Source organism: Saimiri boliviensis, chromosome 20, assembly GCF_048565385.1.
Source record: "Saimiri boliviensis isolate mSaiBol1 chromosome 20, mSaiBol1.pri, whole genome shotgun sequence".
In the NCBI taxonomy this organism is placed as follows: Eukaryota; Metazoa; Chordata; class Mammalia; order Primates; family Cebidae; genus Saimiri; species Saimiri boliviensis.
The window spans coordinates 8,514,734-8,541,649 of NC_133468.1; the positions used below are offsets into that span (position 1 = coordinate 8,514,734).

A 26,916-nucleotide genomic window follows, 5' to 3' on the forward strand; every position below is an offset into this window, starting at 1 on the left:
AGCAGTCCTGGGCCCTTCTAACAGCATGTGCAACGCTCTGTATCTATGCCTACAGATAGACCTTTAGTGTGCCTATATATACACTTATATCTATACCTATATCTGTATGAATGGAATCAAAGCAGAATTTGCCTGCAGACTCTCTTCATTTTCTTTCTCCAACTCATTCTCTTTTGGGGCTAAGATTTAGAAAAAAAAATTTGACCTCCTTCTGAAAAACAAAGAAGATGCTATTTAGCAGAGGGGAAAGGTTTAAAAAAAAAAAAAAAAAAAAGACTCCCAGAGTAGCAACATTTAAACACAACGGAATGAAAAGTGAAATGACTTTTTTTTTTCATCAGTATTGAAGGAGTTTCAACGTGATGTTTTGATTCATAAATACATTTTGGCACGACTCAATCAAGCTAATGACCATGTTTGTCACTTTATGTACTATCAAATAACATTTATTTCAACAAAATTATTTCCATATAAAAATGTACTTTGAGCTTCTGTAGTATTAAACAAACTGTTGCTACATATTCATAACTTACCTGTAAAAGGTCATCATACAACCTGTGATGGTCATGTTCATTGGAACCTGGGCTGACATTCTTCCTATCAAAATCATCTTCTCACCAGTGTCAGGATGAAAAGCTGAATCATAGATGTACTTTGCTCTCCACAATTCATTTTCTGTAAGACCAGGAGGAACAATTCCTTGCCTAAGAAAACAACAAATAATATGGCAATTGCTCATTTCAAGTATCTCCCCAGTGCCCTAGAGACAGGTGGCTACAGGTTTTAAAAGTTTATGCTCACCCGAAACACTTGTGCTTGGATGGAGTGACAAATCTGTTACATACGGTCAGTAAAAATTTCAAAATGTACAGGACAATAAGCACTTAAAATGAACATTTCAGGCCAGGTTCAGTGGCTCCTGCCTGTAATCCCAGCACTTTGGGAGGCTGAAGCAAGAGGATTTCTTGAGCCCAGGAGTTCAAAACCAGCTTGAGCAATATACGTCTGTGGTCCCAGCTACTTGGGAGGCTGAGGCAAGAGGATCACTTGAGCCTGGCAGGTTGAGGCTGCAGTGTGCAGTGATCATACCACTGCACTCCAGCCTGGACAGAGCAAGACCCTCTCTTAAAAAAAAAAAAATTCAAACCCATTCATCTCAAATTATCTGTAATTTTGAAAAGCCAGAAAAGAAATTGTATATAGGGAATAGGGAAGCTTCCAACTTTGAAATATTCTTTAAGTGACATATTTTATAATGTATTTTGAATTTGTAAACTCTAAAATATTTTAACCAACTAGACAAAAGTTATGGCAATTAAGAATATTAATTCATTTTTATACCTATAGAATGAAAAACTAGTTCAGAAAGAATTTTTGTTGTTGTTTTTTTTTTGTTAAGACAGGGTCTTACTCTGTCACCCAGGCCGGAGTGCAATGGTGTGAACTCAGCTCACCGCAGCCTTGAATTCCCAGGCTAAAGTGATCCTCCCACCTCAGTTTCCTGAGTAGCTGGGACTATAGGCATGCATCACCATGCCTGGCTAATTTTTTTTTTTTGCATTTTTGTAGACACAGGGTTTCCTTGGTTGCCTGGGCTGGTTTTGAACTCTTGGGCTCACGCAATCTGCCTGCCAGGGCCTCCAAAATGCTGGATTACAGGCGTAAGCCACCACGTCCAGCCTCAGGAAGACGCTTGATGAAAAAAAAAAAAAAGATAGGTACATCATTCTTGATTTCTTCCCTTTATCAAACAAACACATACTCATTATCAAAAATTTAGAAAATACAGGAATCCATTAGAGCAATTAAAATCACTCAAGCCTTTACCTACTCATCTCCACTGGTAATGTTTTCATGAGTATATTTTCAATCTCTCTTCTAGGATCTAAATATGATGTGTTTACTTAAAGACTTCACACCAGGCCTGCTGCTTTATAACCACCTTCTTTATTCAGTAATATACTGTAAACATTTCTCTGTGTCTTTAGATAGTCTTCTTGGGACTTCACGTTTGGATCTCCTTCCATGAACACTCCCTTCGTGGAAGCTGTTTTTCTCTATCCTGGATTTTCCCTCTGGAGTCCCCTTCCACAGTCTCTCGTGGAAGCCTGTCTTCCCCTCCTAAACTCCACCTCTCTCTATTCCCTTCCACTCAGTGTGGAAGCTGCTTTCCTCTCCTGTTTCCATCTTTCTGGATTCTCTCACTCAGTGTGAGAGTTACCTGTTTCTTTTTCTCTCCTCCTGTTTCTCTCTCTTTAAATAAATCACTTTCTACAAACAAACAAAGATAGTCTTCTATATAATCTATACTGGGTTGAACAGTGTCTCCTCCAAATTCATGTCCATCTGCAACCTCGGAATGCGACCCTATTTGGAAATGGGGTCTTTACTGATGCAATTAGTTAAGATGAAGTCATACTGGATTAGAGTGGTCCCTAAATTCCATGAATGGTGTCCTTATAGGGAGGCCATGTGCAATCACACAGAAGGCCAAGTGATGAAGGAGGCAGAGATGATAGTGATGTACCCACAAGCCAAGGAGCACCAAAAAATTCCTACAGCTTCTAGAACCTTGATAGCCCCAAGGAAGGATTCTCAGAGGGAGCATGGCCCTGCTGACACGTTGATATCAGACCTCAAGCGTTCATAACGTGAGGCTCAAGTTGGTGGCAATTTGTCACGGCAGCCTTAAGAAATGAATACACCATCTTTTAAAGTGCTTCATAGTATTCTACTATATGATTATAAAATATTGTAATATATACCAATTTCCTAGTGTTGGGCGTATTAATTGCTTCTAATTTTAAACCCTCATAAATAAATCTATCCCCACATACAAAATTATTCTGAAAGAAATGAGTAAATTTGTTGGAACAAAAGCTACGTAGAACGTTAAAACTTTAGATATGTCTTTTATCTTTTTTCTCTACTTGACTGTGTCTTTTTAAAAAACATCACCATCCACAGCAGCATCATTGTTATTTATGTAATTTGCATGCATACTTTATACACTGCAGATAACCCCAATTTTTATTTTTTGGCTGTGTTATCTGCTGTCCTGAAAATCATTATTTTTATGTAATCAGGTAGGAACAAATAAAGTTTCTATCAAGAACAATTACATAAATGTTCACTCATATTTCTAGCATTCTCAGAACAGTTGTTTCTTTTCGTCATTTAAGTTTTTAATGTATTTGGAATTCCCATAATATGAAATGTGGACTGAGCCTAGTGGCTCATGCCTGTAAAGCCAATACTTTGGGAGGTTGAGGCAGGTGGATCACCTGAGGTCAGGAGTCTGACACCAGCTTGGCCAACACGGTGAAACCCCATCTCTTCTAAAGAATATAAAAATTAGCTGGGTGTGGTGGTAGGATCCTGCAGTCCTGGCTACTTAGGAGGCTGAGGCAGGACAATCGCTTGAACCTGGGAGGCAGAGGTTGCAGTGAGCTAAGACAGCGCTGCTGCACTTCCGCCTGGGGAACAGGAATGAAACTCCATTTCAAAAAAAAAAAAAAAAAAAATGTGAAACTTGCTTAACTTTCTCTTTTGGCTGGCCTGCAGCAGTTAAGAGTTTGTGAATACTAGCCTTGATTTCTAGACTTTCTATTGTGTTTCCACTTATCTACACATTCTGCTGCCAATACCCACCATTTTAATTTGATAGTCAATTTTAATATTTGATAGAGCAATCGTCCCACACTCTCTTCTTCTTTTGCTATTTCTAAAATGCATTAGATATTAATTTATTCTCCCAGATAAACCTTAGAATGATTTTACCCATTTTATAGGTGATCACAATTGTATTTTGACTGAAACTGTATTAATCTGGGGAAAACTGATACCTCTGCAATCTCCAGCCTTTCCACCCTACTGCACATCTCTCCATTTACCCAAACTTATCATGACTCCAAGTGTTTTCATTATTGATGCAAATTTCTGGGTACGTTTCCTCCCAGGTCCTTTACATTTTTGAAAACTGTTCTTATGAAGAGAATAAAAAATACTGTCTAATTGCTTGTTGCTGGTATACAGAAAGAACTACGGTTGTTTTGTGTCTACTATAAGTAGTCTCATTGTATTTTTATTTGTTCTCTGGTTTTTCAGTTGATTACGGTCTCTCTCTCTCTCTCTTTTTTTTTTTGAGATGGAGTATGGCACTGTCACCCAGACTGGAGAGCAGTTGTGCAATCTTGGCTCACCGCAACCTCCGCCTCCCAGGTTTAAACGATTCTCCTGCCTCGACCTCCAGAGTAGCTGGGATTACAGGTGTGTGCCACCACGCCCAGCTAGCTTTTTAATTTTTAGTAGGGATGGGATTTCATCAAGTTGGCCAGGCTGGTGTCAAACTCCTAACCTCACGTGATCTGCCCACCTCGGCCTCCCAAACTGCTGGGATTACAGGCAAGAGCTACTGTGCCCGGCTGAGTATTCTCTTAGATATTACATACATTATGAAAAAAAAAAAAAAAAAAAAAAAAAAGAAAGGGCTCATGTTCGAGTTTGGGAAAAATGATTAAGCAGCTTCATTTTTATTCCTGGACTTTTTGGAAACTTTGAACAGTTAATAGAATGTGACACTCTCGAGTGGAATGTGAACTTTCTCAAATTTGGTTACCAAAGGCCTCCTCCTTTCTCTCTCCCTCACTTGATCCCTCTCTCCCTTCCCCTGCTTCCCTCTTTTCTTTCTCTGAGTATTCCATTCCTTTCCTTTAGAGGTCCTTCTGGGAAGTTCAGCTCTAGTGTTCCATTATTTCATGCAGTGCTCACTACTGATATGAGATATGCATTCTTTTTTTTTTATTTTGAGATGGAGTTTCGCTCTTGTCACCCAGGCTGGAGTGCAACGGCGCGATCTCGGCTCACCACAGCCTCCGCCTCCTGGGTTCAAGCAATTCTCCTGCCTCAGCCTCCCGAGTAGCTGGGACTACAGGTGCGCGCCACCATGCCCAGCTAATTTTTTTTTTTTTTTTGTATTTTTAGTAGAGATGGGGTTTCACCTTGTTGACCAGGATGGTCTCGATCTCTTGACCTCGTGATCCATCCACCTCGGCCTCCCAAAGTGCTGGGATTACAGGCTTGAGCCACCGCGCCCGAACTGCATTCTTAATAATTAAAGAAGTACTACACATTATTCCTAGCTGATTAATTATTTTATGGGAAATAGATATATACCTTTACCTTCTTTTGGGTATCTATCAAGATGTGGCTTTTTTCCTCTGACATACTGATGTAATAAATTACATTAATAAATGTCCTAAATATAAATCACCTTTCATTCTTGGAATAAATTCTACCAGTTCATGTTTTAACACAAGGGTGGATGTTATGTGTTGGTGTTTTACTTTGGATTTTTGTATTATCCATTTGTAAGACAGGCCATTATTTTCTTTTTGTATATATATTTTTTATTATTTATTATATCAGGGTTGCAATGAATTGGGAAGCATTTCCTTTTTCCCCCTATGATCTCATAATATTTAAAAACTAAATCAGCTTTAATGAGGTATAATTTAAATACCATAAAAGTCATCTACTTTAAGTGCCCAATTTGACAAGTTTTGAAAAAATGTGCTCCGTGGTGTAACCACCCCAGAATTGTGGTATAGGGTATTTCCATGTCCCCAGCAGTTCCCTTGGGCCCCTCTGGAATTATTCCCTCATTTCCTGCCAACCAATGGATCTAATTTCTAACACTATATTGCCTTTTCAAGAATGTCATACAAATGGACTCATACAGTGACAGAAGACATTAAGAAAACCTCACTTTGACCCCCTTTGATTCCATCTCCAACCTGATCAATCAGCACTCCCCACTTCGCAAGCCCCTACCCACCAAATTATCTTTAAGAACTCTGATCCCAGAATGCTCGGGGAGACTGATTTGAGTAATAACAAAACTCCTGTCTCCTGTACAGCTGGCTCTGCGTGAATCACCCTTTCTCCCTTGCAATTCCCCTATCTTGATAAATTGGTTCTGTCTAGCAGGAGGCAAGGTGAACCCAGTGGGTGGTTACGAAGTCTAGTAGGTGAAATAGGTGTGAAGTCGCATCTCCTTGCGGATTTGCATTTCCCTAGTAACGAATGATGCTGAGCATCCTTCCATATGCTAACTTTCTATTCCTGTATTTTCTATGACCAAGTGTCTCAGTCTACTCAAATTTTTTTGCCAATTTAAAAAAAATGAGTTGGGTAATTACTGAGTGATATAGTTCAATTGATACCATTCAATATTGATAAAGTTCTTTATATCTTCTGGATACAAATCCTTTATGAAATACACATTTTGCAAATATTTTTCTCCAGTCTGTGAATTGCATTTTTATTTTCTAAACAGTGTCTTCGGTCATAAAAAGACTTTTTACTTTTGATGAAGTCCAATTTATCAGTGATTTTCCTTTCTTTCTGTTTCAATTGATCATTGGTCATTCTTATGTCTTATCTAAGAAATTTTTGTACATATCACTGGGCTCAGTGGCTCACGCCTGTAATTCTAGCACTCTGGGAGGCTGAGGTGGGTGGATCACCTGAGCTCAGGAGATCGAGACCATCCTGGCTAACAGTGAAACCCTGTCTCTACTAAAAATATAAAAAATTAGCTGGGCATGGTGGTGCATGCCTGTAATCCCAGCTATTCAGGAGGCTGAGGCAGGAGAATTGCTTGAACCAGGGAGGTGGAGGCTGCAGTAAGCCCAGATCGTGCCACTGCACTCCAGCCCGGGCAACTGAGAGAGACTGTCTAAAAAAAAAAAAAAAAATTTTTTTTTGGCCCATATCAAAGTCCTAAAGATTTTCTCTCATTTACCCTAGAAGTTTAATATTGTTAGCTGGTATACTTAGGTCTCTTATCCATTTCAAGTTAAATTTTTTTTACAGGATGAGGTAAGGATCAAGATCCACTTTTTATATAACAATCTAATTTTTTCACAACTATTCATTGAACAGAATATCTTTTTCTTATTGAATTATCTCCCCTTTGTATAAAGTCCGTTAACTACAGATGTTTGTGCCTATTTCAGGTTACTCTTCTGTCACGTGGATCTAAATATGTCTCCTTACACCAATGCTAACCTGTCTTTACTACGAGAGCTTTATAGTCAGTCTTAAGACCAGGTAGTATAAGTTTCTCAACTTTATTCTTTTTCAAAATTGTTTCCAATATTCTAAGCTCCCTGTATTTCCATATAAACGTTAGAACTCGCTGGCCAGTGTCTAAAAAGAGCCTGCTGGAGTTTTGATGATTACAATGAATCCTGTATCAATTTGGGAAGAGATGACATCTTAACAATGTTGAGTCTTCCAATCCAGGAACACTGTATATCTCTCCATTTAAAAAAGACTCCAAGCTGTTTTTTCTCTGTAATTTGTGTGTGTGTGTGTGTGTGTGTGTGTGTGTGTGTGTGTGTCTGTCTTGGTGTACAGGCATTTTATATATTTTGTTAAAGTGATCTCCAAGTACTTAATATTTTTGTTGCTACTGAAAATGGCATTATTTAAAAAATTTCAAAATTGTTAATTGCTACTACAACAGAAATGAAACTGAATTTTTGTATATTGATCTTGTATCTTGTAACCTTACTAAACTCACTTATCCTAGTTGATTTTTTGGTAAATTCTTTTTGTTTTTGTTGTTGAGACAGAGTTTTGCTTTTGTCACCCAGGCTGGAGTACAATGGTACCATCTCAGCTTACTGCAACCTCTACCTCCCAGGTTCAAGTGATTCTCCTGCCTCAGCCTCCTAAGTAGCTGGTATTACAGACATGTGTCACCATGCCTGGCTAATTTTGTATTTTTAGTAGAGACAGGGTGTCACCATGTTGGCCAGGCTGGTCTCAAACTCCTGACCTTAGGAGATCCACCAGCCTGGTAAATTCTTTCTATATAGATGATGACGTTTTCTGTGAATAAGGAAAGTTTACCTTTTTCATTTCCTATCTTTGTCTTTTTTGAAAAAAATGTTTAAAGTTTCTCTGCCCTAGTTAGAACCTCTAGCACAACACTGAAGAAAAGCAGTGACAGCAGAAATCCTTGCCTTGCCCCCCAACCCCCCCCCGCCACCGTCTCAGGAGGCATGTGTTCATAATTTCACCGTTAGGTTTGATGTTAGCTGTAGGGTTTTTGTAGATGTACCTTCCCCTTCTATTTCTAGTTTTCTGACGGCTGTATCATGAATGGATGTTGGAGTTTTGTCTGCTTTTTCTGCATCTATTGATATGATAATACCGTTTTCTGTTTTAGTCTACTGATAACAGTGATTTTTAAACGCGAAACCCATCTTGCATTCTTGTCATAACTCCACTTGAGTTCTGCTTATTTTGGGTGTTGCCCTTTCTGGGTAGATTTAACTTGTTAAATTCTGCTAAGAACTTTGTGTCTATGTTTATGAGGGGTATTAGTCATTTTTCCTTTTAATCCCTTTTTCTGGTTTTGCATCAGGGTTATTTGTAGCTTCATGAGATGAATGATGAAGTGTTTTCTGACTCTTCTACTTTCTGCAGGAGTTCTTCTTGTGGAAAAATTCTTTCTTTACCTGTGTAAAGCCATCTGGCCTTTGAGATTTTTGTGGGAAAGACTTTTCTTTCATTACTATCTTGCTATTTGTTTTCTGTTTGTCACATCTCCTCCTCATACCTTTTCCTCCCTTTCCCTGCCTCCTTTAGGATTGAGTCAGTTTTGGTAATCTATCTACTGTATTCATAGAATGTTATATACCACTAAGATTTTAAAAATCTTTAGCAAAAAAGCTATATAGTAGGCTTTACTTTTATATTCGATTTCTCTTTCAGGTAGCTTTCTTATTCCTTTCATTATATATTTTGAGTTTTGTTTCCTTTAGATTGGTTAGACTTACCAGAGGCTTATCCTTTTCCGGATTTATCAAAGGACAATTTCTTACATTTATTTTTTTAATCCTGTTAATTTATGACTTTTTAAAATTAAGTCCTCTGTGTTTTGAAAAGTAGTGTATGTGGTAGTTAACAGCATGAACTCTGTGGTCAGACTGTCTGGGTTTCAATCCTGGCTCTACCACCTACTGTGGTAAGGATTCCGTTAACGCCTCTGTTTCTTTTTTTTTTTTTTGAGACGGAGTTTCGGTCTTGTTACCCAGGCTGGAGTGCAATGGCACCATCTCGGCTCACCGCAACCTCCGCCTCCTGGGTTCAGGCAATTCTCCTGCCTCAGCCTCCTGAGTAGCTCGGATTACAGGCACGCGCCACCACGCCCAGCTAATTTTTTTGTATTTTTAGTAGAGACGGGGTTTCACCATGTTGACCGGGATGGTCTCGATCTCTTGACCTCGTGATCCACCCGCCTCGGCCTCAAAACGGAAATAACAATACCTACGTTGAAAGGTTGTGAGGTTTACATTAGTAAATGTAAAATGATTAAAGCAGTATCCAGGAAGTACTTTGCAGTATTAGCTATTTTCTTTTTTATTAGTCTGTTGTTCTCTAATTTCTTAAGCTGAATTCTCAGTTCAGTCATTGTTGGCTTTTATTGTTTAATCACAGATATGTAAAGCTTTAATAAACTTTTCCCTGTGTACAATGCCTTAAGGTTTCACATTCATTTTCTCATTGTTTTTACTTTGTAATTTGATTGTTGTTTTGATCAAAGAATTAAAAGAGCATAAAAATTCTAATGTGATTAGATAATCTATCAAAGACCATAAAAGGTATGTTAGAATTTCCTCCTATAATAATTGGTTTTTTTTTTTTTTGAGATGGAGTTTTGCTCTTGTCACCTGGGCTGGAGTGCAGTGGCACGATCCTGGCTCACTATAACCTCTGCCTCCTGGGTTCAAGTGATTCTCCTGCCTCAGCCTCCCATATAGCTCAGATTATAAGTGCCTGCCACCACGCCCGGCTAACATTTTGTATTTTTAGTACAGACAGGGTTTCACCATGTTGGCCAGGCTGGTCTTGAACTCTTGATCTCAGGTGGTCTACCTGTCTTGGCCTCCCAAAGTGCTGGGATTACTGGCGTGAGCCACCATGCCCAGACATTTTAATCATTTTGAAGTATATAGTTCTGTGACATTAAGTGCATTTACATCATTGTGTGGTCATCGCTACTATCCACGTCTAGAACATTTTCAACTTCCGCATCTAAAACTCTGTACCCAATAAACACTAACTCCCCATTCCCTCATCCTCCAGCCTCTGGCAACTACGATTCTACTTTCTGTCTCTGTGAATTTGACTACTCTAGGTACCTCATATAAATGAAATCACACAGTATTTGTCCTCTTGAGACTAGCTTACTTTACTCAATGTCTTCAAGGATCAACCATGTTGTAGCATGCATCAGAAGTCTCCTCCTTTTGAAGGCTGAATAATATTTCATTGTATGGGATTCCACTGTACAGTGAAACCACATTTGTTCATCTGCTCATCGGCTAAAGGACACTGGGGTTGCTTCCAACTTTAGGCTACTGTGAATAATGCTGCTATGTACATGGGTGTATAAGTATCTGTTCAGGTTGCTGCTTTCATTTCTATATACCCAGAAGTGGAACTGCTGGGTCACATGGTGATTCATGTTTAATTATTTGAGGAATCACCTTATGTTACAGCTTATTTTGGGAACTCAATTTTGTACCACCTTTTGACCACCCAAGAAGGGTTTATGAAGAGTTTATGTTTGAAGCACTTGCTTATTTTACACATTTTCTTTTTCTTTCTTTGCTTTCTTTCTTTTTTTTTTTTCTTTTTGAGACGGAGTTTTGTGCTTATTGCCCAGGCTGGAGCGCAGTGGCATGATCTTGGCTCACTGCAACCTCTGTCTCCTGGGTTCTGGTGATTCTCCTGCCTCAACCACCCGAGTACTGGGATTATAGGCATGCATCACCAAACCCAGCTAATGTTTTGTACTTTTTTTTTTTTTTTTTAGTAGAGATGGGCTTTTATCATGTTGGCCAGGCTGGTCTCAAACTCCTGAACTCAGGCAATCCACCCACCTCGGCCTCCCAAAGTGCTGGGATTATAGGCATGAGCCATTGCGCCCGGCCGCACTTTCGTATTTTCTGTTGCTGTTGCAAATAAAGATGATCCCCACTAAAATTCCCAGAAGACTACTCTTTTTCCTGAGAACTTTGCGTACATTGCTTACTGTCTTCTGACATTTAGTAAAGAGATGAAAATATTGAGCCCTTTCTGATATGTTCCTTTTTAGTAGCTTTTTTTTTTTTCCTGTTCATCGCTGCTTTGGGAAGTTTTAAGAGTTTATAGAAAAAAATAAAAGGAAAAAAATTGCCATATGTGGGTCTGTGCTGAAATAGGGCAGGTCTCTTTAATCACAGAAATGATTTTTCTCACCTGAGGAAAATTCCATCCGATTTTCTGTTGCTATGCAACACATTCAATATTGCTTATTTGCATTTTTCTAGTTTCTCCTTTAGGAGCACCAATTAATTTTATCTTCTGTCTCCATTCTCTTTTCCTCCTATAGAGTCTTTCTCATACCTTTCTTTTTCATCTATACCAGGGATGGGCAAACACTAGTCCGTGGCCTGGCCTGTTTCTCTATGCCTGTGAGCTCAGAATGACTTTTACATTTTCAGAGGGTTATAAAAATGAACAAGAATACGTGACAAAAGATGCATGACCTGTAAAGCCTAAAATACTTCTTGTCTGCTCCTTTACAGAAAAAGTTTGTTGACCTCCGGTCTTCACCCCTGGAAAGCTTCTCGGGTTCATTCTCTCCATCTGTAATTCCACTTTTTCTTACTGTGTGATTTCTGTTCTTTACCACTGTCTTCAGTGAACCTTTCGATTTCAATTACATTTGTAGGTTCTTGGCAATCTTCCTTGTGCCATCTTCTTTTCAGCCACGTAGTGGTCGTCTCATCTCAGCCTCTCTGCTTTCTGTGGCTTGTGCCTGTCCTTCACTATTTTCTCCTGAGGCTCCAGGATGTTCTCCTGGTGTTTGTGTATCCCCCCTCTTTATGCACACTGGCACATGGCAGAACTTGGCCAGACTCAGTCTTTTTTTTTTTTTTTTGAGACGGAGTCTCGGTCTGTTGCCCAGGCTGATGTGCAGTGGAGTGATCTCGGTTCACTGCAACCTCTGCCTCCTGGGTTCAAGTGATTCCCCTGCCTCAGCCTCCCAAGTAGCTGGGATTACAGGCAAGCACCACTGTGCCCAGCTAATTTTTTATATCTTAGCAGAGATGAGGTTTCACCATATTGGCCATGATAATCTCATCTCCTGACCTCATGATCCACCTGCCTTGGCCTCCCAAAGTGCTGGGATTACAGGCGTCAGCCACATGCCCAGCCCAGACTCAGTGCTTAATGACTGTCATTGGTTCCCTCTCTACTTAGACGACGGTCAAGGACCTGCTCCCGATGTATCACTTCTGGGCACGTTTAGGGACGCAGCTTCTAACAATCCGATCCCCAGCTTTGGGCTGACTTTCCCTTAGTGCCAGGTGTTAGCAAACTACTGGTCGTGGCCTATGTGCCCTGCTAGGTTAAGAGTGGTTTTCACATTTTTTAAAAGAATAAAAATAAATAAATAAATAAAAAATTAAGAATAGCCAGGCACGGTGGCTCAAGCCTGTAATCCCAGCACTTTGGGAGGCTGAGGCGGGTGGATCACGAGGTCGAGAGATCGAGACCATCCTGGTCAACATGGTGAAACCCTGTCTCTACTAAAAATACAAAAAAAATTAGCTGGGCATGGTGGTGCGTGCCTGTAGTCCCAGCTACTCAGGAGGCTGAGGCAGGAGAATTGCTTGAACCCAGGAGGCGGAGGTTGCGGTGAGCCGAGATCGTGCTATTGCACTCCAGCCTGGGTAACAAGAGCGACACTCTGTCTCAAAAAAAAAAAAAAAAAAAAAAAAATTAAGAATAATATGTGACAGAGACCCACAAAGGCTGAAATAGTTCCTAGATGATCTTTTACACAAACAGCGGCCAACTGCTGCTTTAGACTATCTCTACACTGGGAGCATCTCCTCTTCCCTCCTGCTTGGTTCTCTCAACTGATGGCATGCATCCCACATCTGCAATCCCTGCAGGCACGACCACCAGCATGCTTCCTATCTCAGGTCTTACCTACAGGGTTTTACTCACTGGGCCTGTAACTCAGAAGGAACCAACTAACCCCTGATTCTCGGCAATGTGTTTTTGCATAATGCTGTTTCTGTTCAGAGACAGAAAAATGCATGGAGGGGTTGTGGATGTCGGGGTGGAGGGAGTGGTGCTACTGGAGAACAGGAGGCAAGCTGCCAGGAAAGGGGATTGGTACCTACCACCAAGAGGGATAACTCTCATTGTCAGGTGACTGTCAACCCTAGGCATCTTTGTTAAGGGTGAGTAGCAGGGGGTGCAGCAGGTCTTCTTACTCTTACTCTTTTCTTCCTTTGTTTTTTTTTTTTTTTTTTTTTTTGGTCAAAAGAATTCCAATGCAAAAAAAAAGAAGTTGTAAAATCACTAAGCGAAGGTTTAAAGATAACAGCCCAGCATGATGATCTAGTTATATGTTAAATTAAAAAAAACGCGATCATTCATGTTACCTGTAATCATGTACTGTTTTTCTTGCACTCTCTAGTTGTTCGTTTGTTAACAGAATGTTCCTGGGGTCAGTTACGGTGAAGAAATGGTTGGCTCGTCCAACGAAAGTGCTTTGATCCCATCGAGGTTCCCGGATGTTAATGTTTGGTGGCAGTTCTCCAGACATGGTCCCGAACTGCAAAGGGTCAAAAAGGCAAGTTCGTTCGTGCAAGGTTTATAATGTCACTACATATTTAGAAACTTTAGAGTCACCCTAAATTTTCAAGTAAAGATTTACATACAATCCTATTTATAATTCTGCTATAAATGGCAAAAAGGCCATCGAAATTCACAGCTAACTTTGTCTATAAATCTCAATGGATCTTCACTAAATTTCAATCATTTCCTACATAATTCTCTTTATAAGTACACAGTATTTTAGTATTTGCTTGTTGGATACCTAGAATTACTCTGGAGAAAATAAAGGTATGAAAAGTTTTAGGACGGGTGCAGCGGCTCACACTTGTATTCCCAGCACTTTGGGAGGTGAAGGAAGGAGGAGCCCATGAACCCAGGAGTTTAAGACCAGGCTGGGCAATATAGCAAGACCTCATCTCTACAAAGAAATTTTTTAAAGATTATCCAGGCATGGTGGTATATGCCTATAGTCCCAGCTACTCAGGAGGCTGAGGTGGCAGGGGGGTGTGGGGATCACATGAGCCCAGGAGTTGGAGGCTGTAGTGAGCTATGATCATGCCACTGTACTCCAGCCTGGGTGACAAAGTAAAACCATGTCTCTAAAAAACAGAAAGTTTAAAAATAATAAATGCTAAGCATGGTGGCTCCCGCCTGTAACACCAGCAGTTTGGGAGGCTGAGGTGGGTGGATCATGAGGTCAGGAGATCGAGACCATCCTGGACAACATGGTGAAACCCTGTCTCTACTAAAAATACAAAAATTAGCTGGGTGTGGTGGCATGCGCCTGTAATCCCAGCTACTCAGGAGGCTGAGGCAGGAGAATGGTTTGAACCCAGGAGGTGGAGATTTCAGTGAGCTGAGATCATGCCACTGCACTCCAGCCAGCAACAGAGTGTGACTCCATCTCAAAAAAAAATATATAATATTAGTAATAATAATAAAAACAGTAACAGGATCTGAAGTTTGAACCCATTTTTTTGAGTGAAACAACCAATGTCAAACTACTAAAGTTGTTTAAAGCCCACTAAAATTGTTATTCCTACTGGGAGGAATGAAATGATAAAGAAAAGGTTTACATGCTAAAAATTACACAACTAAAAAAGATGCAAATTCATTTAGCCTTCTTTAGTACATAAACTACTGTCTCTACTAAAGATACAAAAAATTAGCTGGGCGTGGTAGTGGGCACTTGTAATCCCAGCTACTCAGGGGGCTGAGGCAGGAGAATCACCTGAACCCGGGAGGTGGAGATTGCAGTGAGCCGAGATCGCGCCACTGCACTCCAGCCTGGGTGACAGAGCAAGACTCTGCCCCCCACCCCCCCAAAAAAAAAAGAAGAGAGAAGGAATGAGGCAGGAGAGGCAGAGCCAGAGAAATAGACATGGGGACAAGCAGAAGTTGGAGTGATGCTGGGCTGTGAGCTGCAGCCCCTCGCAGGGAAAGGGGCTCTGCCCTAGAGCCTCCAGAAGGAAGGCCCATTTGTTCTAGACTTCTGACCTCCAGAACTCTAAGATAATTCATTTGTGTTGTTTTAAGCTACTTAAATATGTAGGAATTTGTTATAACAGCAATAGGAAATGAATACAACACGTTTCCTCTATTTAAGGATTTCAAGTTGTACTATAGTGGCATAAGAAATATCAGTTGGGTTTGATAATCTGTGTTCTCCTGTTCCCAGAATTAAAAAAAAATAGAAAATACAGACTAACCAGGAATGCCACATTAGCATTCTCACAAAAACAGCTGATCTCAAATCAGATAACATTTTAATTATTAACCATGATCCCATGTTTCAATTAGGTAAGCCTTCTTTCACGCATGAGCTTACTTCCACCATCAAGCACAGGAATAGCTTGCACTCCAAGTAAATTGATCTATTTTAAAAAAACAGGAGTCCCACTTAAAAAAAATCAAACACCAAAACTTATTTCCTATTTCATATTAAAATCAATAGCACTGAGCGTGGTGGCACGTGCCTTTAATCCCAGCTACTTGGGACACAGGTGGAAGGACTGCTCGAAACTTGGAGACTGGAGACCAAACGGGTCAACGTAGTAACCGGTCTCTAAAATCAGTGGGGCCTAGCAAGCGTGCTGACACGGAGCACTCCTTATGCATGGGGCCTGGGCTGAGGAGGGTGTGCCTAGGCACGCCCTGGGCTGGCCCCACTTTGTGCCGGGAGTCTATTCAGGGAGCGAGATGCTGGTATCCCTAGGCCTTGGCTGCTATGTGGGGATCCAGGGCGTGCCTCCCTTCCACCTGCCAGGGTGAGGGCTGACTGGGCCACTTGGTTGGTCCGAAGCATCCCAACGTGCACTGGCTGGCCCTGTGGCAGGGCAAGGCAGAGCTGCACTGAGGGCATCTGCCCTGCACACCTGGTACTGATGGATCAGCAGGACTGGGTCATGAGGCAGTACTGCCAAGGGCACCGTTGTGGGGAGGGAACGAGGTCCTGGGGTGGGGGTGATGGTGCAGGAATAGCCTTGGTTTTCCCGTGTGGTTAATGCAGCCGTCCATCTGGCAAATTAAGGCCCCTGGGCTTGCCCAAGAATTGAAATTGGGCAAAGATCAGACATCTTTTTTGAGAAATGTCTTGAGCACTGCTCACAGTCTTTCATGACCTAAGATAGGGACAGTGCTGGACAGATGCGTCTCAACCCTGGATTTCTGCAGACTGCACTGGAGGAAGTCATGATGTTGCACAGCCTTGTGATGACACCGGGGACAGTGTGAGTAATCATGAAACCAAAGAGGCTTCAGAAAGAAAGTTTTGGAGAACAAGATATCTGTGTTCCCACTGCAGATGCGGCAAGGATAATGAAAAACGTCTCTCAGAGGGACAGACTGCACAGGACGCCAAATGTATTTAAGAGCATGTGGGTGCATCAGTTTCACGGCACCTGAAGCAAGTGAAATGCCAGGGAGAGTGAGAAGACAGTCAGTGGGGAGGATGCTCTCTTTGCCCTGTCTACCTGAGGCTTTGAGAGTTCTGGGGAGTGCTGGGGCGGTGCTTTCAGGCATTTAGAGAGGCCAGGAGACAGGGGAGCAGGCCTCAGCCCACCACAGACACAGAGGGACCCAGGGAAGCTGTGGAAGACGCACTTGCTGAGCTGTTACTAGCTGCGGCTTCAGGACCACAGAAAGGTAGCAGCAAAACGTTATGATTAATGCAGCGGCACACTGGCAGGTTTCTCAGGTCCAGCAAGCTCGGTTTTCATGATCTGAAGAAATGGTAGAATGGGGCACAGAGGGAAGAGAAAGGGGCTAGAACAGACGTACTAGAAGGAAATGATTGGTGACAGGTGGTCTCTGTCTATTTCAATAGCTGTAATGTGGCTTCCTGGTACTTGGCCAGTTGAGGCGTTAATTCTAAGAATCTTTTTCATCAATGGTTTTAAAGAAATATTTGGATTTTAAAGGTATTAAGACCTTTTGGTGGGGTATGAGAAAAAAGTGGGACTTAAAATTCTGTGGTTGGCTGATGCCATTTATGCTAAGAAGAAAAGTGACTTTAAGGTTTTATCACACAAAGACATTCTCACAATGTTGTTGGCTATCTGGAACTGTTAATAATTGTAACATTATACTGCATTTAAACGAACAGATTTTTTACAGATGATATATGTTGAAAAATTAGTTTACCCCTAAAAAGGGACAGAAATAATCGTGTAGAGAAATTAAAAACTGCCTAAATTCAATCTCTTAACTAAGGTTTTGAGTAAATATAGTTTCATGGAATCTCATCCCAATATATTTCTCAAAGTCTTTTTATTTATTCATCCACAAACAAAATTAACTTACACCATCTGTATCCACTGAAGGCCTCTTAGGGACTCAATAATGGCTTGGTCCTGGGTTTGCAAAGACCCAACACACAGCTGTTTTTTTCTGGCTGGTTCCTGTTGATGGATGTCCCCTGCCCTGTGGCATAATCTCCAGAGCATCTACCCTGATAACCAATGGAATAAGAACTGGACCTAAGCAAGTATCATCTAGATTTCAGTCCTGATCGTGTCATTTCCTTTCTAGACATGTGACTGGGTGAATTGCTTTACATCTCTGAGCTTCGATTTTGTCATCTATAAAACAGAGGTAAGAGCTGGCTCATAGAGTTGATAGGATTAGCAAACTGAGGAATATTAGAGGCCTTTATTAAAGTGCCAAACAAAAGTGGGATCACTGTTAACAAGCTGGTTTTCCATGAGTTGAAGTTTTGTCCTCACTGGCCATAGTCCTATGCATAAATACAGCTCCAGGTGCTGGGAATGGCTGCCTGAGCTTCCTGAAGATGATCAGAAACAGATAAGAAAAATAATTTATCTCCAAGATAAATTTTATTTCAAACTTTTAGCTGCATGCTAAGAACATGCTTAACTACCAGAGGAAAAAAATAATTTTCCAAAATTTTGTAGAAAACAAAGCTGGGCGCGGTGGCTCACGCCTGTAATCCCAGCACTTTGGGAGGCTGAGGCGGGTGGATCATGAGGTCAGGAGATCGAGACCATCCTGGCTAACACGGTGAAACCCCGTCTCTACTAAAATACAAAAAACTATCCAGACGTGGTGGCATGTGCCTGTAGTCCCAGCTACTCAGGAGGCTGAGGAAGGGGAATCACTTGAACCTGGGAGGCGGAGGTTGCAGTGAGCCTAGATCGCGCCACTGCATTCCAGTCTGGCGAAAGAGCGAGACTGCCTCAAAAAAAAAAAAAAAAAAAAAAAAAAGAAAAAGAAAAAGAAAAAGAAAACAAGTTAGTAGGGAATGTGCTTTATCAGGAATTACTTACAAAGACCTTTAATCTTGGCTAAAGATGAACAATGATAACTACGTTATTAAGCTAGAAACCTGTTGGTTAAAACTACTGTATTTTGAAAAAGTTATGAAAGGGTCTGATTGCCCAGTTTGTTTAGCTGGGGCCAGGCAGGTATGAGACAGCCTGTCAGACACTGCTGTCACTGTCCAGGGGACATGATGGAGCACCCAGACACTAGGCTTTCCATGCATTGTTAGATTGCTAAATCCTTATGACAGCACTCCAAGATATTTTCCCATTTTATAGAACCACTTGGAGAAATTTAGTACCATGCCCAAGATGACACAGCCTTCACAGTTCTTCTATTTGACTTTGAAACTCAATCCTGAACCCTCAGAGGCCAGAGGAGATGTGTCTGCAAAGGACAATCACACTAACTCAAGGAGCCTAAAAAGCAAATTTCCTGATTTCTGTTTCGGCTGGTCATCTGCACACCTTTCTTATGGGTATGGCCATACAGGAGATCAAATTATAGATCAGAAAGCTGAATTCTGTGCAAAGCATTAGATTCATTCAAAGGGTGTTTCCACTCAGCAATGGATTTGTGTTGCATATGTTTCCCTATTCCAGGAACAGCCCTGCATGGAGACGTGGGGCCTGCCTAGAATCAGGAAGACATGGATAATCAGTGCCTCCTGCCTTTCCCACTGCTATGTCCTTCCCTCCAATGCAGATCCCACTATTTTGTTAACTTTAAAACATCCATGTAACATGTCATATTCCAGTCCTCAAGATCAGCTATGAGTGTGGATTTCTTAAGCAACATCTTAGCTTTGTGCAGTGGCAGTATCGTAGCCCACAAAGTTTATCCGAGGCGCAATTATTGCTAATTGAAAACTGAAGCAGTATCTTAGGTTGGGTGATGTTCTTATCAGTTAAAAAACATTCTATTGATTTCTATGCATGGTGGTATCAGCCTGCAAAAAATGACAAACACTACAAACTAATATTTTAGACACATTCGGATGAAGTTTTACCACCCACTTATTAAGAATCAACTCAGCGATGATATACACCAAAGTCTATAAAACTATCTTACATAGTCCGGGCGCAGTGGCTCAAGCCTGTAATCCCAGCACTTTGGGAGGCCGAGGCGGGTGGATCACTAGGTCGAGAGATCGAGACCATCCTGGTCAACATGGTGAAACCCCGTCTCTACTAAAAATACAAAAAATTGGCTGGGCATGGTGGCGCGTGCCTGTAATCCCAGCTACTCAGGAGGCTGAGGCAGGAGAATTGCCTGAACCCAGGAGGCGGAGGTTGCGATGAGCCGAGATCGCGCCATTGCACTCCAGCCTGGGTAACAAGAGCGAAATTCCATCTCAAAAAACAAAAACAAAAACAAAAACAAAACAAAACAAAAAGAAACAAACAAAAAAAAAAACTATCTTACAAATTAACAGCCGCTAAAGAAAAACTTAGTAACTCTGATTGTGTAATTAAGTGCAGGTTTGATACATTTTCTAACTTAATGATTTTTCACTTTCTGGGCAACAGTCCTTTGTTCTTCCCTTTTTAAAAAATGAATTCACAGGCCGGGCGCGGTGGCTCAAGCCTGTAATCCCAGCACTTTGGGAGGCCGAGGCAGGTGGATCACAAGGTCGAAAGATCGAGACCATCCTGGTCAACATGGTGAAACCCCGTCTCTACTAAAAATACAAAAAAACTAGCTGGGCGTGGTGGCACGTGCCTGTAATCCCAGCTACTCAGGAGGCTGAGGCAGGAGAATTGCCTGAGCCCAGGAGGCGGAGGTTGTAGTGAGCCAAGATCGTGCCATTGCACTCCAGCCTGGGCAACAAGAGCGAAACTCCATCTCAAAAAAAAAAAAAAAAAAAAAAAAATGAATTCACTACATCTGATTTCTTACCTTTAACCACAAAGGAAAAACTGGTCACACTCATGGTTCCACTCTAACCGAATGCAGCTCACCACTGCTACACAACAGGATACAGACACCCAGGCTTCAAGAACAAAGCTGGACGATGGGTCTGCTCTTACAGCCTTTGCTGCCCTGCCTGTCTTCTCAGCTTTCTTTGCAGGAAGTGAGGAGCAGGAAGAGATATTCCCCGCTAGTGGGTACCTTTCTGTATCCATTCTCATGGGATTTCATACAACTTTTACAGAAAATTAAGAACATGCTAAACACGTCACTGATCCTGAATTATGACACCCTTTGCCATATAGGTTCCTCTCTGAAAACTGGAGCGACAGATATCATTGTCCGAACATCCATGTGGTCCGAAAGACTCAATCTAATCTCTGAACACCTACTGAGCTGAGATGGGAGCTGACAGCTCCGCCCTGCCAAACACTGCAGTTTTGAAAGTGAGACACCTGCTCGGTGCTGAGGGGACAAAGGACCTGCTTGAGGTCCCAGAACTTCTTGGGAGCCACCCCATTCACCCTCCCAAACAGTTCCCTGTCATCTTTTATATCAAGTCTGAGGCTATAGGAGCTGCAAAGCCCCCTTATTTACCTGCACACTCCCTGAGCACCTATAACAACGCCTGGAACATTGAAGCAGCTCAGTAAACGGGGAATGGACAAAGAAGAGAGAATCCAGAGGCACCCAACTCAAAATCTAGAAGTCAAGGCAGAAGATGGATTAGGACTGTGATAAATGTACAAGTAAAAAGCTATGAGGGTTCAGAAAAGACTTGCCTATGGAGTAGCTAAGTGCCCAAGCTCTGGAGTCAAGCAGATCTAGGCTTTTTCATTCAGGCAGTCAACAAACATCCATGGAGGGCCTTCCTGGTGCAGGCAATGGTTAGGTGCGGGGGATAGACAGGCTGAGCAAGACAAAATAGGCCCTGTTCACACAAGGGCTAGAAAACAAGTAAACACCTTTAATTTCAACTAGTGACAAAAGACACTAAAGAAAAAGCCCAGAGTTTGTGTTACAAAGGGTGTATGTGGGGATGAGGGTGCAATTTTAGACAGCATAGCCAAGGAGAAGCATCTTTGAGAACGCAGCATTTGTGACTGAGACTTAGATGGCCTTGTACTATGGATGGCCAGCTATGTGACCTTGGGCAGGTTACTCAACCTCTCTGAGCCCCAGTTTCCTCATCTGGATTATAGAGCCAACACCCAATACCTTGCAGGGCTGGAAGAGTATAAAAGTCTATGAACCTAAGCCAGCTGGCACGCACTTAGTAGACTGTTTATTGTCATTCTGGGCAGGTTAGAGGCCTGTGACAGATGTCAAAGCTCAGGAGAAAAGCGTTAAAATGCAAGGTCCCCGTGGGACCAACCACTATTCCAAGAATCGACTTCCTTGCACGTCGCCTCCCTACTGGATTGCGAGTTCTAGGGCAGGGACCAGGTGGCCTCCACTCCGACCTCCAGCACCAGCGGTTAAAATCGAGAGCGCGGAGAGTCGGGCCAGACACTGGGCCACCTGGCCGCCGCTGTCCCCAAGGCAGCCATCTTGGTGTCCCCGTGGCGGGTTCGCCACGCAGCCGCCGGGGACAGCGCGGCTGGGCGCGCATGGGAGGGGCGGAGGGCCCTTCCCACCGGGGACGAGGCCCAGGGATGCTGGGCCTCGGGATGCTGGGAGCGAGGAGCTGTCCGGCGGCAGGACGGCAGGGATCCCCAGGTGCAGGGACCCCCGGCCCGGGAAGGGGCTTCCGACCTCCGAGCCCAGGGTCTCTCGCGGCCGGACCGCGGATGCACGGCCCGAGCCTGCGCGCCTGCGCCAGGCCCCCTGCGCGTTTCGCACCCACCCGGCCGGGCCCGATGCCCGCGACTCACCGCTTCCCCCGGGCCGCCGCCCGCGCCGCTCGCAGGTCCCGCTCAGCGCAGCCTCAGCCGCCACCGGAAGCGCTTCTCCCGCCACGGCGGCCCCGCGCGTCCCCGGTGCGCGTCCTCGCGCCGGCCTGTGAGCGCGCGCCCGGGCCCAGGAGCCACGAGGCCCCGGGACCCGCCCTCCCGGTCCGGGCCCGGCCCCACACCCGCGCCCCCGCTTCTGGGTTCGCGACCGCGCTCTGGCTCCGCCGGGAACCCCAAGCCCAACCTCATGGGGATGTGGGGCTCTGCGCGGGCCAAGGCCACTGCTTTCCATCGGGCTTCTCTTAAGGGACTGCTTCTTTATCATTTCCTTATTCCCCGGGCCTGGCGTAGCCAGCACCCACGCATGCACTCAGTATTTACCCACTTAAAGCGTGGAGCTTGGCAAGACTGGCGCTACAAGGTGATTTTAGGACTTAAGTGCCACGACCTGATTTATGTCTTTAAAAAAAATCACTCGGCTCGTTTATGGAGACCAGGCTGTGTGGATGGTGACGGGCAGGCAGAGAGGCTGAGAGACCGTTTAGCCAGCTGCTGTGGTTATCCGGGAGAGGAATCGTGGTGTTTTGGACCAGGTTGAGAACCTGGGAATATTTAGAGGGTTAATGAAATCTAATAAACGGTAAATTACATAATAAATTACATAGAAAGATTCCACTTTTAAAGATGTAAATTCTCCCCCAAATGACCTGTGACAATTCCAAAAAAAAGATGTTGACGACACTGGTACGCATGGTGGAGTGTGTGTTATAACGGCACAACCGGGCTATAAAATGTCTATGAAAAAATAAAGAGCCGGAAATAGCCAGGCAAGGTTTGAAGAAAAGAGCAAGGCAGAGTGACTTGTCGACAGATAGAAAACTTGTGATAAAACAATGGTAAATAAGAAAGGGGGTGTGTTTGCTCCGGGGTCAGCAAAGAGCCTCATGCAGCCAAGTAGAGTTGCCAGCCGTGTAGAAACCTGCACATGTAGAAACCTGCTGTGAGTTGGCATCACAGGTCAGGAGAGAAAAGTTAGATATTCATTAAACATTACTGGGACAGCCGAATCCCAACCTTGTATAATACAGGAAACTCAACTCCAGGTGGATTAATGATCCAGGTGGGACGAACAAAAATTCTGAAACGTTAGCAATATGTCACAGATATTTTAAGTGATATTTCTTATCCTTCAGATTCCTATGAATGTTTAACTAGCTTTTTCTCTGTATCATACCCTGTGCAAGTGTTGGGCTCAAAAGATATAAAAAAGATCGTCTCTTCTTGGCTGGGCACAGTGGTTCACACCTGCAATCTCAGCACTTTGGGAGGCCGAAGTGGTGTGGATGACCTGAGCTCAGAAGTTTTAAGACCAGACTGGGTGACATGGTGAAACCCCATCTGTACCAGAAATACAAAAAATTAGCTGGGCATGATGGTGTGTGGTCCCAGCTACGCAGGAGGCTGAGGTAGGAGGATTGCTGGAGCCTGGGAGGTGGAGGTTGCAGTGAGCTGAGATGGTGCTACTGCACTCCGACCTAGGTGACAGGGTAAGACCCTATCTTTCTCACATACAAAAGAAAACTAGTAATTATTTTTAAAATTTGCAAAGGAAAAAACCAAAACCAGTTTCTCCAAAGAGCTTATGGGCAAGGAGAGAGACATGTAAATACTTGTTTAAGATAAATTGTAACATCTCAATAGAGAACTTGCAACAATAGTATATGGAATATACTGTATAACTAAGTGCCATGAGAACAAAGAGAAGGGATTTAGTAATTGCCTGCAGAACAGGCATGTGGAAGAAGTTTAGTAGATACAAATGTATCAATTGTCTGATGCCACAGTAATGCTGTATGACAGCCACAAAACATTGGGACTATGCAACAGTAAACATTCATTTTTGTTCCTGAGTCTGTGGGTTGGCTGGGAGGTTCTGCTGACCTGAGCTGGGCTCTGCAGAGCGTGCTCATGTGTCTGTGGTCACCTGTGGGCTGTCAATGGCATTGCTGATCTTGGCAGTGCTCTCTCATATGTGTGCCTGGGGTCTCAGCTAGGATAACTGGGTCAGGATGGCTCTGCTCCATGTCTCATTCCTCCAGCAGGCTGGCCTGGACATGCTCACATGGCAAAGGCAGAGAAAGGAGAGGGTAGATGCACTCAAGGTCTCTTGAGGCCAAGGCTTGAAACTGGCAAACTTTCATTTTCAAGGCATCCTATTGGTCAAAGTGGGTGACAAGGCCAGTCCCTATTCAGGGTGAAATGGACTTTATCTTTTGATGAGAGGAGCTGCCAAGTAACATGGTAAACGGGTGTGGACATACAGACTGGTGGAGAATTGTGGATCTTTTTTCTTCAAAAATTCTGTTACATGTGGTTTTCATCTTTCCAGCATCTCAGTTTCTCTTGGGGAATTCCTCTCCCCAATTTCATTTGATTTTGTCCGATTATCAGTACGGGACTTGATCTCCGCCTGCCTGCCACAGTCACGCGTACATAGCCCAAGCTGGGCCAAGCAGAATTCTGCCCCACATTTATATGAAGGCACTGGGGAAGAGAAGTTGCCTCTCCTCCCCGTCTTCCTTCCCTACCACACACATATATTGGGGCAGCTAAGCTAAGAGAATGTGAATTAAGGGCTGCTAGAGCTGTGGAAGTGAAGCCAGGCCAAAAGATGTAAGAGAGACAGAGATCAGATGATATCATGTCAGTTCCTGGACTCAGCCAAGCCCAAGGCTAGATCTACCTCCCCCTGGGCTGTCAGCTATGGGAGCCAGTAACTCCCACCCACTACCACAACTCTTTTCTTTTCCCTTCCTTTTCTTTCTTCCTTCCTTCCTTTCTTCCTTTCTCTCTCTCTCTCTCTCTCTCTCTCTCTCTCTCTCTCTAAGCCGAGGTTTCACCGTGTTGGTCAGGCTGGTCTTGAACTCCTGACCTCAGGTGATCCGCCCGCCTTGGCCTCCAAAGTGCTTGCATTACAGGTGTGAGCCACCACACCCGGCCTCTTTTTTCTTTTTAAAATCTTAAGCTCTTGTGAGTAGGATTTCCATCCCTGACTAACTGAGTAGAGGAGATGTTCACAGAGGTGGTGACATCCGAGCTAGTGTGACTGAATTTGAAAAAGCGGGAAAAGCAGATGGATGAAGGAAGAAAAGTGAGAGGGAATTAAAAGTAGAAAGCAAGGGCTTATATGATTTCCAATCATTGTTTCAAATAAAGCCCTTTCAGAAACAGCTTCCGTAAAGCTAAAATGTCATTTCTGTTTGATACAGCAAAGGAATGCTTGGGAATTCTTGCTACGCTTGCATCAACAAAAGTTGCAAAACAGTTACATTTTAATATGGACTTTGATCATTCAGGGAACAGCAAAAACTAAACAATCCTTAAATCAGCAAAGACGGGGGGCATTTCTGAGCACAGCAAAAGTTCAGGGAGCTGAGGAAAGAGCTTGCTGAATGTACTACAAGGTGAAGTTTTCATCCGGGCAGGACAGGTGATCCAATGAGACATATTTTTTGTTGGTTTCTTTAAATAAACTCTTCAATGAAAACTTTAAATTCCGGATGATATTAGCCATGCTGTTTTTGATGATAAAAGAAATACATAATCAGATGAATTTGAAAAGTACAGAAAAGTACAAGGGTACATTCAATGCTACTCCCCAGAAATCTCCCTGCTACATTTTTCGTGTATTTCCTTCCGATATTTTCTTTCCTTTTCTGACTCATCAAACTTTGTTCATCTCATGCTTGAGGTTCAGCTCTCTGTATGCACAAGCCCAGAAGCACGCGGTGCAGTGCCTAAGTGTGCAGGCTCTGCAGGTGGGCTCCTCTGGGTTCTGATTCCATCTCTGCCAGGATCAGGCATGAGACCCTACACTTGCTCTTGCTGTGCCTTGGCTTATGTCTGAATGGGGTAAGTCTAACATTTACCTGGGGCGATCACCACCATTACCTGAGATTACATATGTGCAGAGATGAGCACGGTGCCTTGGCAATGGTGAGCTTTGTTCATCGAGAGCCATTTTTTCTTAGAGTTCCAGCTTCATGGCTCCTGCGGCACTTCATAAACTCTCTCTGCATTGTTTTACAGTCCTGTCTTCTCTCTAGACCATGAACTCTTTCAGACAAGAAACTCAGTGTCATTCAACTTTCTATCCCCAGCGTCTAGCAGGACATCCAGCGAATGCAGTTATTTAAATGTGTGGGGAGAATCCTGGTGCATGTATTTTATGTTTTGCTTTCTTCACTCAAAGTTATAGTTTATAAACATGTTCTCAGGTCACATCGTAATCTTCATTATTCATTCTTTCATGCTTTTTATTCACTAAATGCGTATTGAACAGTGACGGATTCTACATGAGTTGCTATCCCAAGTGCTAAGGAGTCTACAGTGAATGGAACACGTGTCACCACTTGCCCTCACGTAGTTGATTGTTTAGGAAATAAAGACAGACAAGAAGCACGATGAATAAGTAGAATATATAGCATGTTAGAATGTAGTAAGTGCTATAAATAAACAAAGAAAGGGGTGTGGAGGGACAGGCACTGGGTCAGGGAAGACTGAGGGGAAGGTGCCCTTTCTTGTTTCATGGACCAGTTGTGTCAGAGTCCACCCGACCTCACGAGGAAAGTCTTTT

The 26,916-nt window shown here is 43.0% G+C and overlaps 1 protein-coding gene and 1 non-coding gene across 4 annotated transcripts in view; one reads left to right on the forward strand and one right to left on the reverse strand.

Moving 5' to 3' along the window:
• The window catches only part of SFXN1 (sideroflexin 1), a 43,907-nt gene extending 21,535 nt beyond the window's left edge, over nucleotides 1-22,372 (reverse strand). The window contains exons 1-3 of one of the 3 annotated variants that reach the window (XM_039460565.2): nucleotides 22,263-22,372; nucleotides 13,524-13,696; nucleotides 534-704 (exon numbers count right to left, since the gene is read on the reverse strand). In XM_039460565.2, the coding sequence (XP_039316499.1) occupies nucleotides 534-704; nucleotides 13,524-13,687 (335 nt within the window). In that variant the 5' untranslated portion in view covers nucleotides 13,688-13,696; nucleotides 22,263-22,372. Of the gene's footprint in view, nucleotides 1-533; nucleotides 705-13,523; nucleotides 13,697-20,985; nucleotides 21,832-22,262 lie in introns of those variants that run through there. The other 2 variants (XM_074390538.1, XM_074390539.1) reach the window with 2 other exon arrangements.
• Nucleotides 19,279-19,417, forward strand: LOC120360472 (U4 spliceosomal RNA). Its single transcript, XR_005576961.1, has one exon. It is a non-coding gene; the product is annotated as a U4 spliceosomal RNA (small nuclear RNA).
• Nucleotides 22,373-26,916: the final 4,544 nt, after the last annotated feature.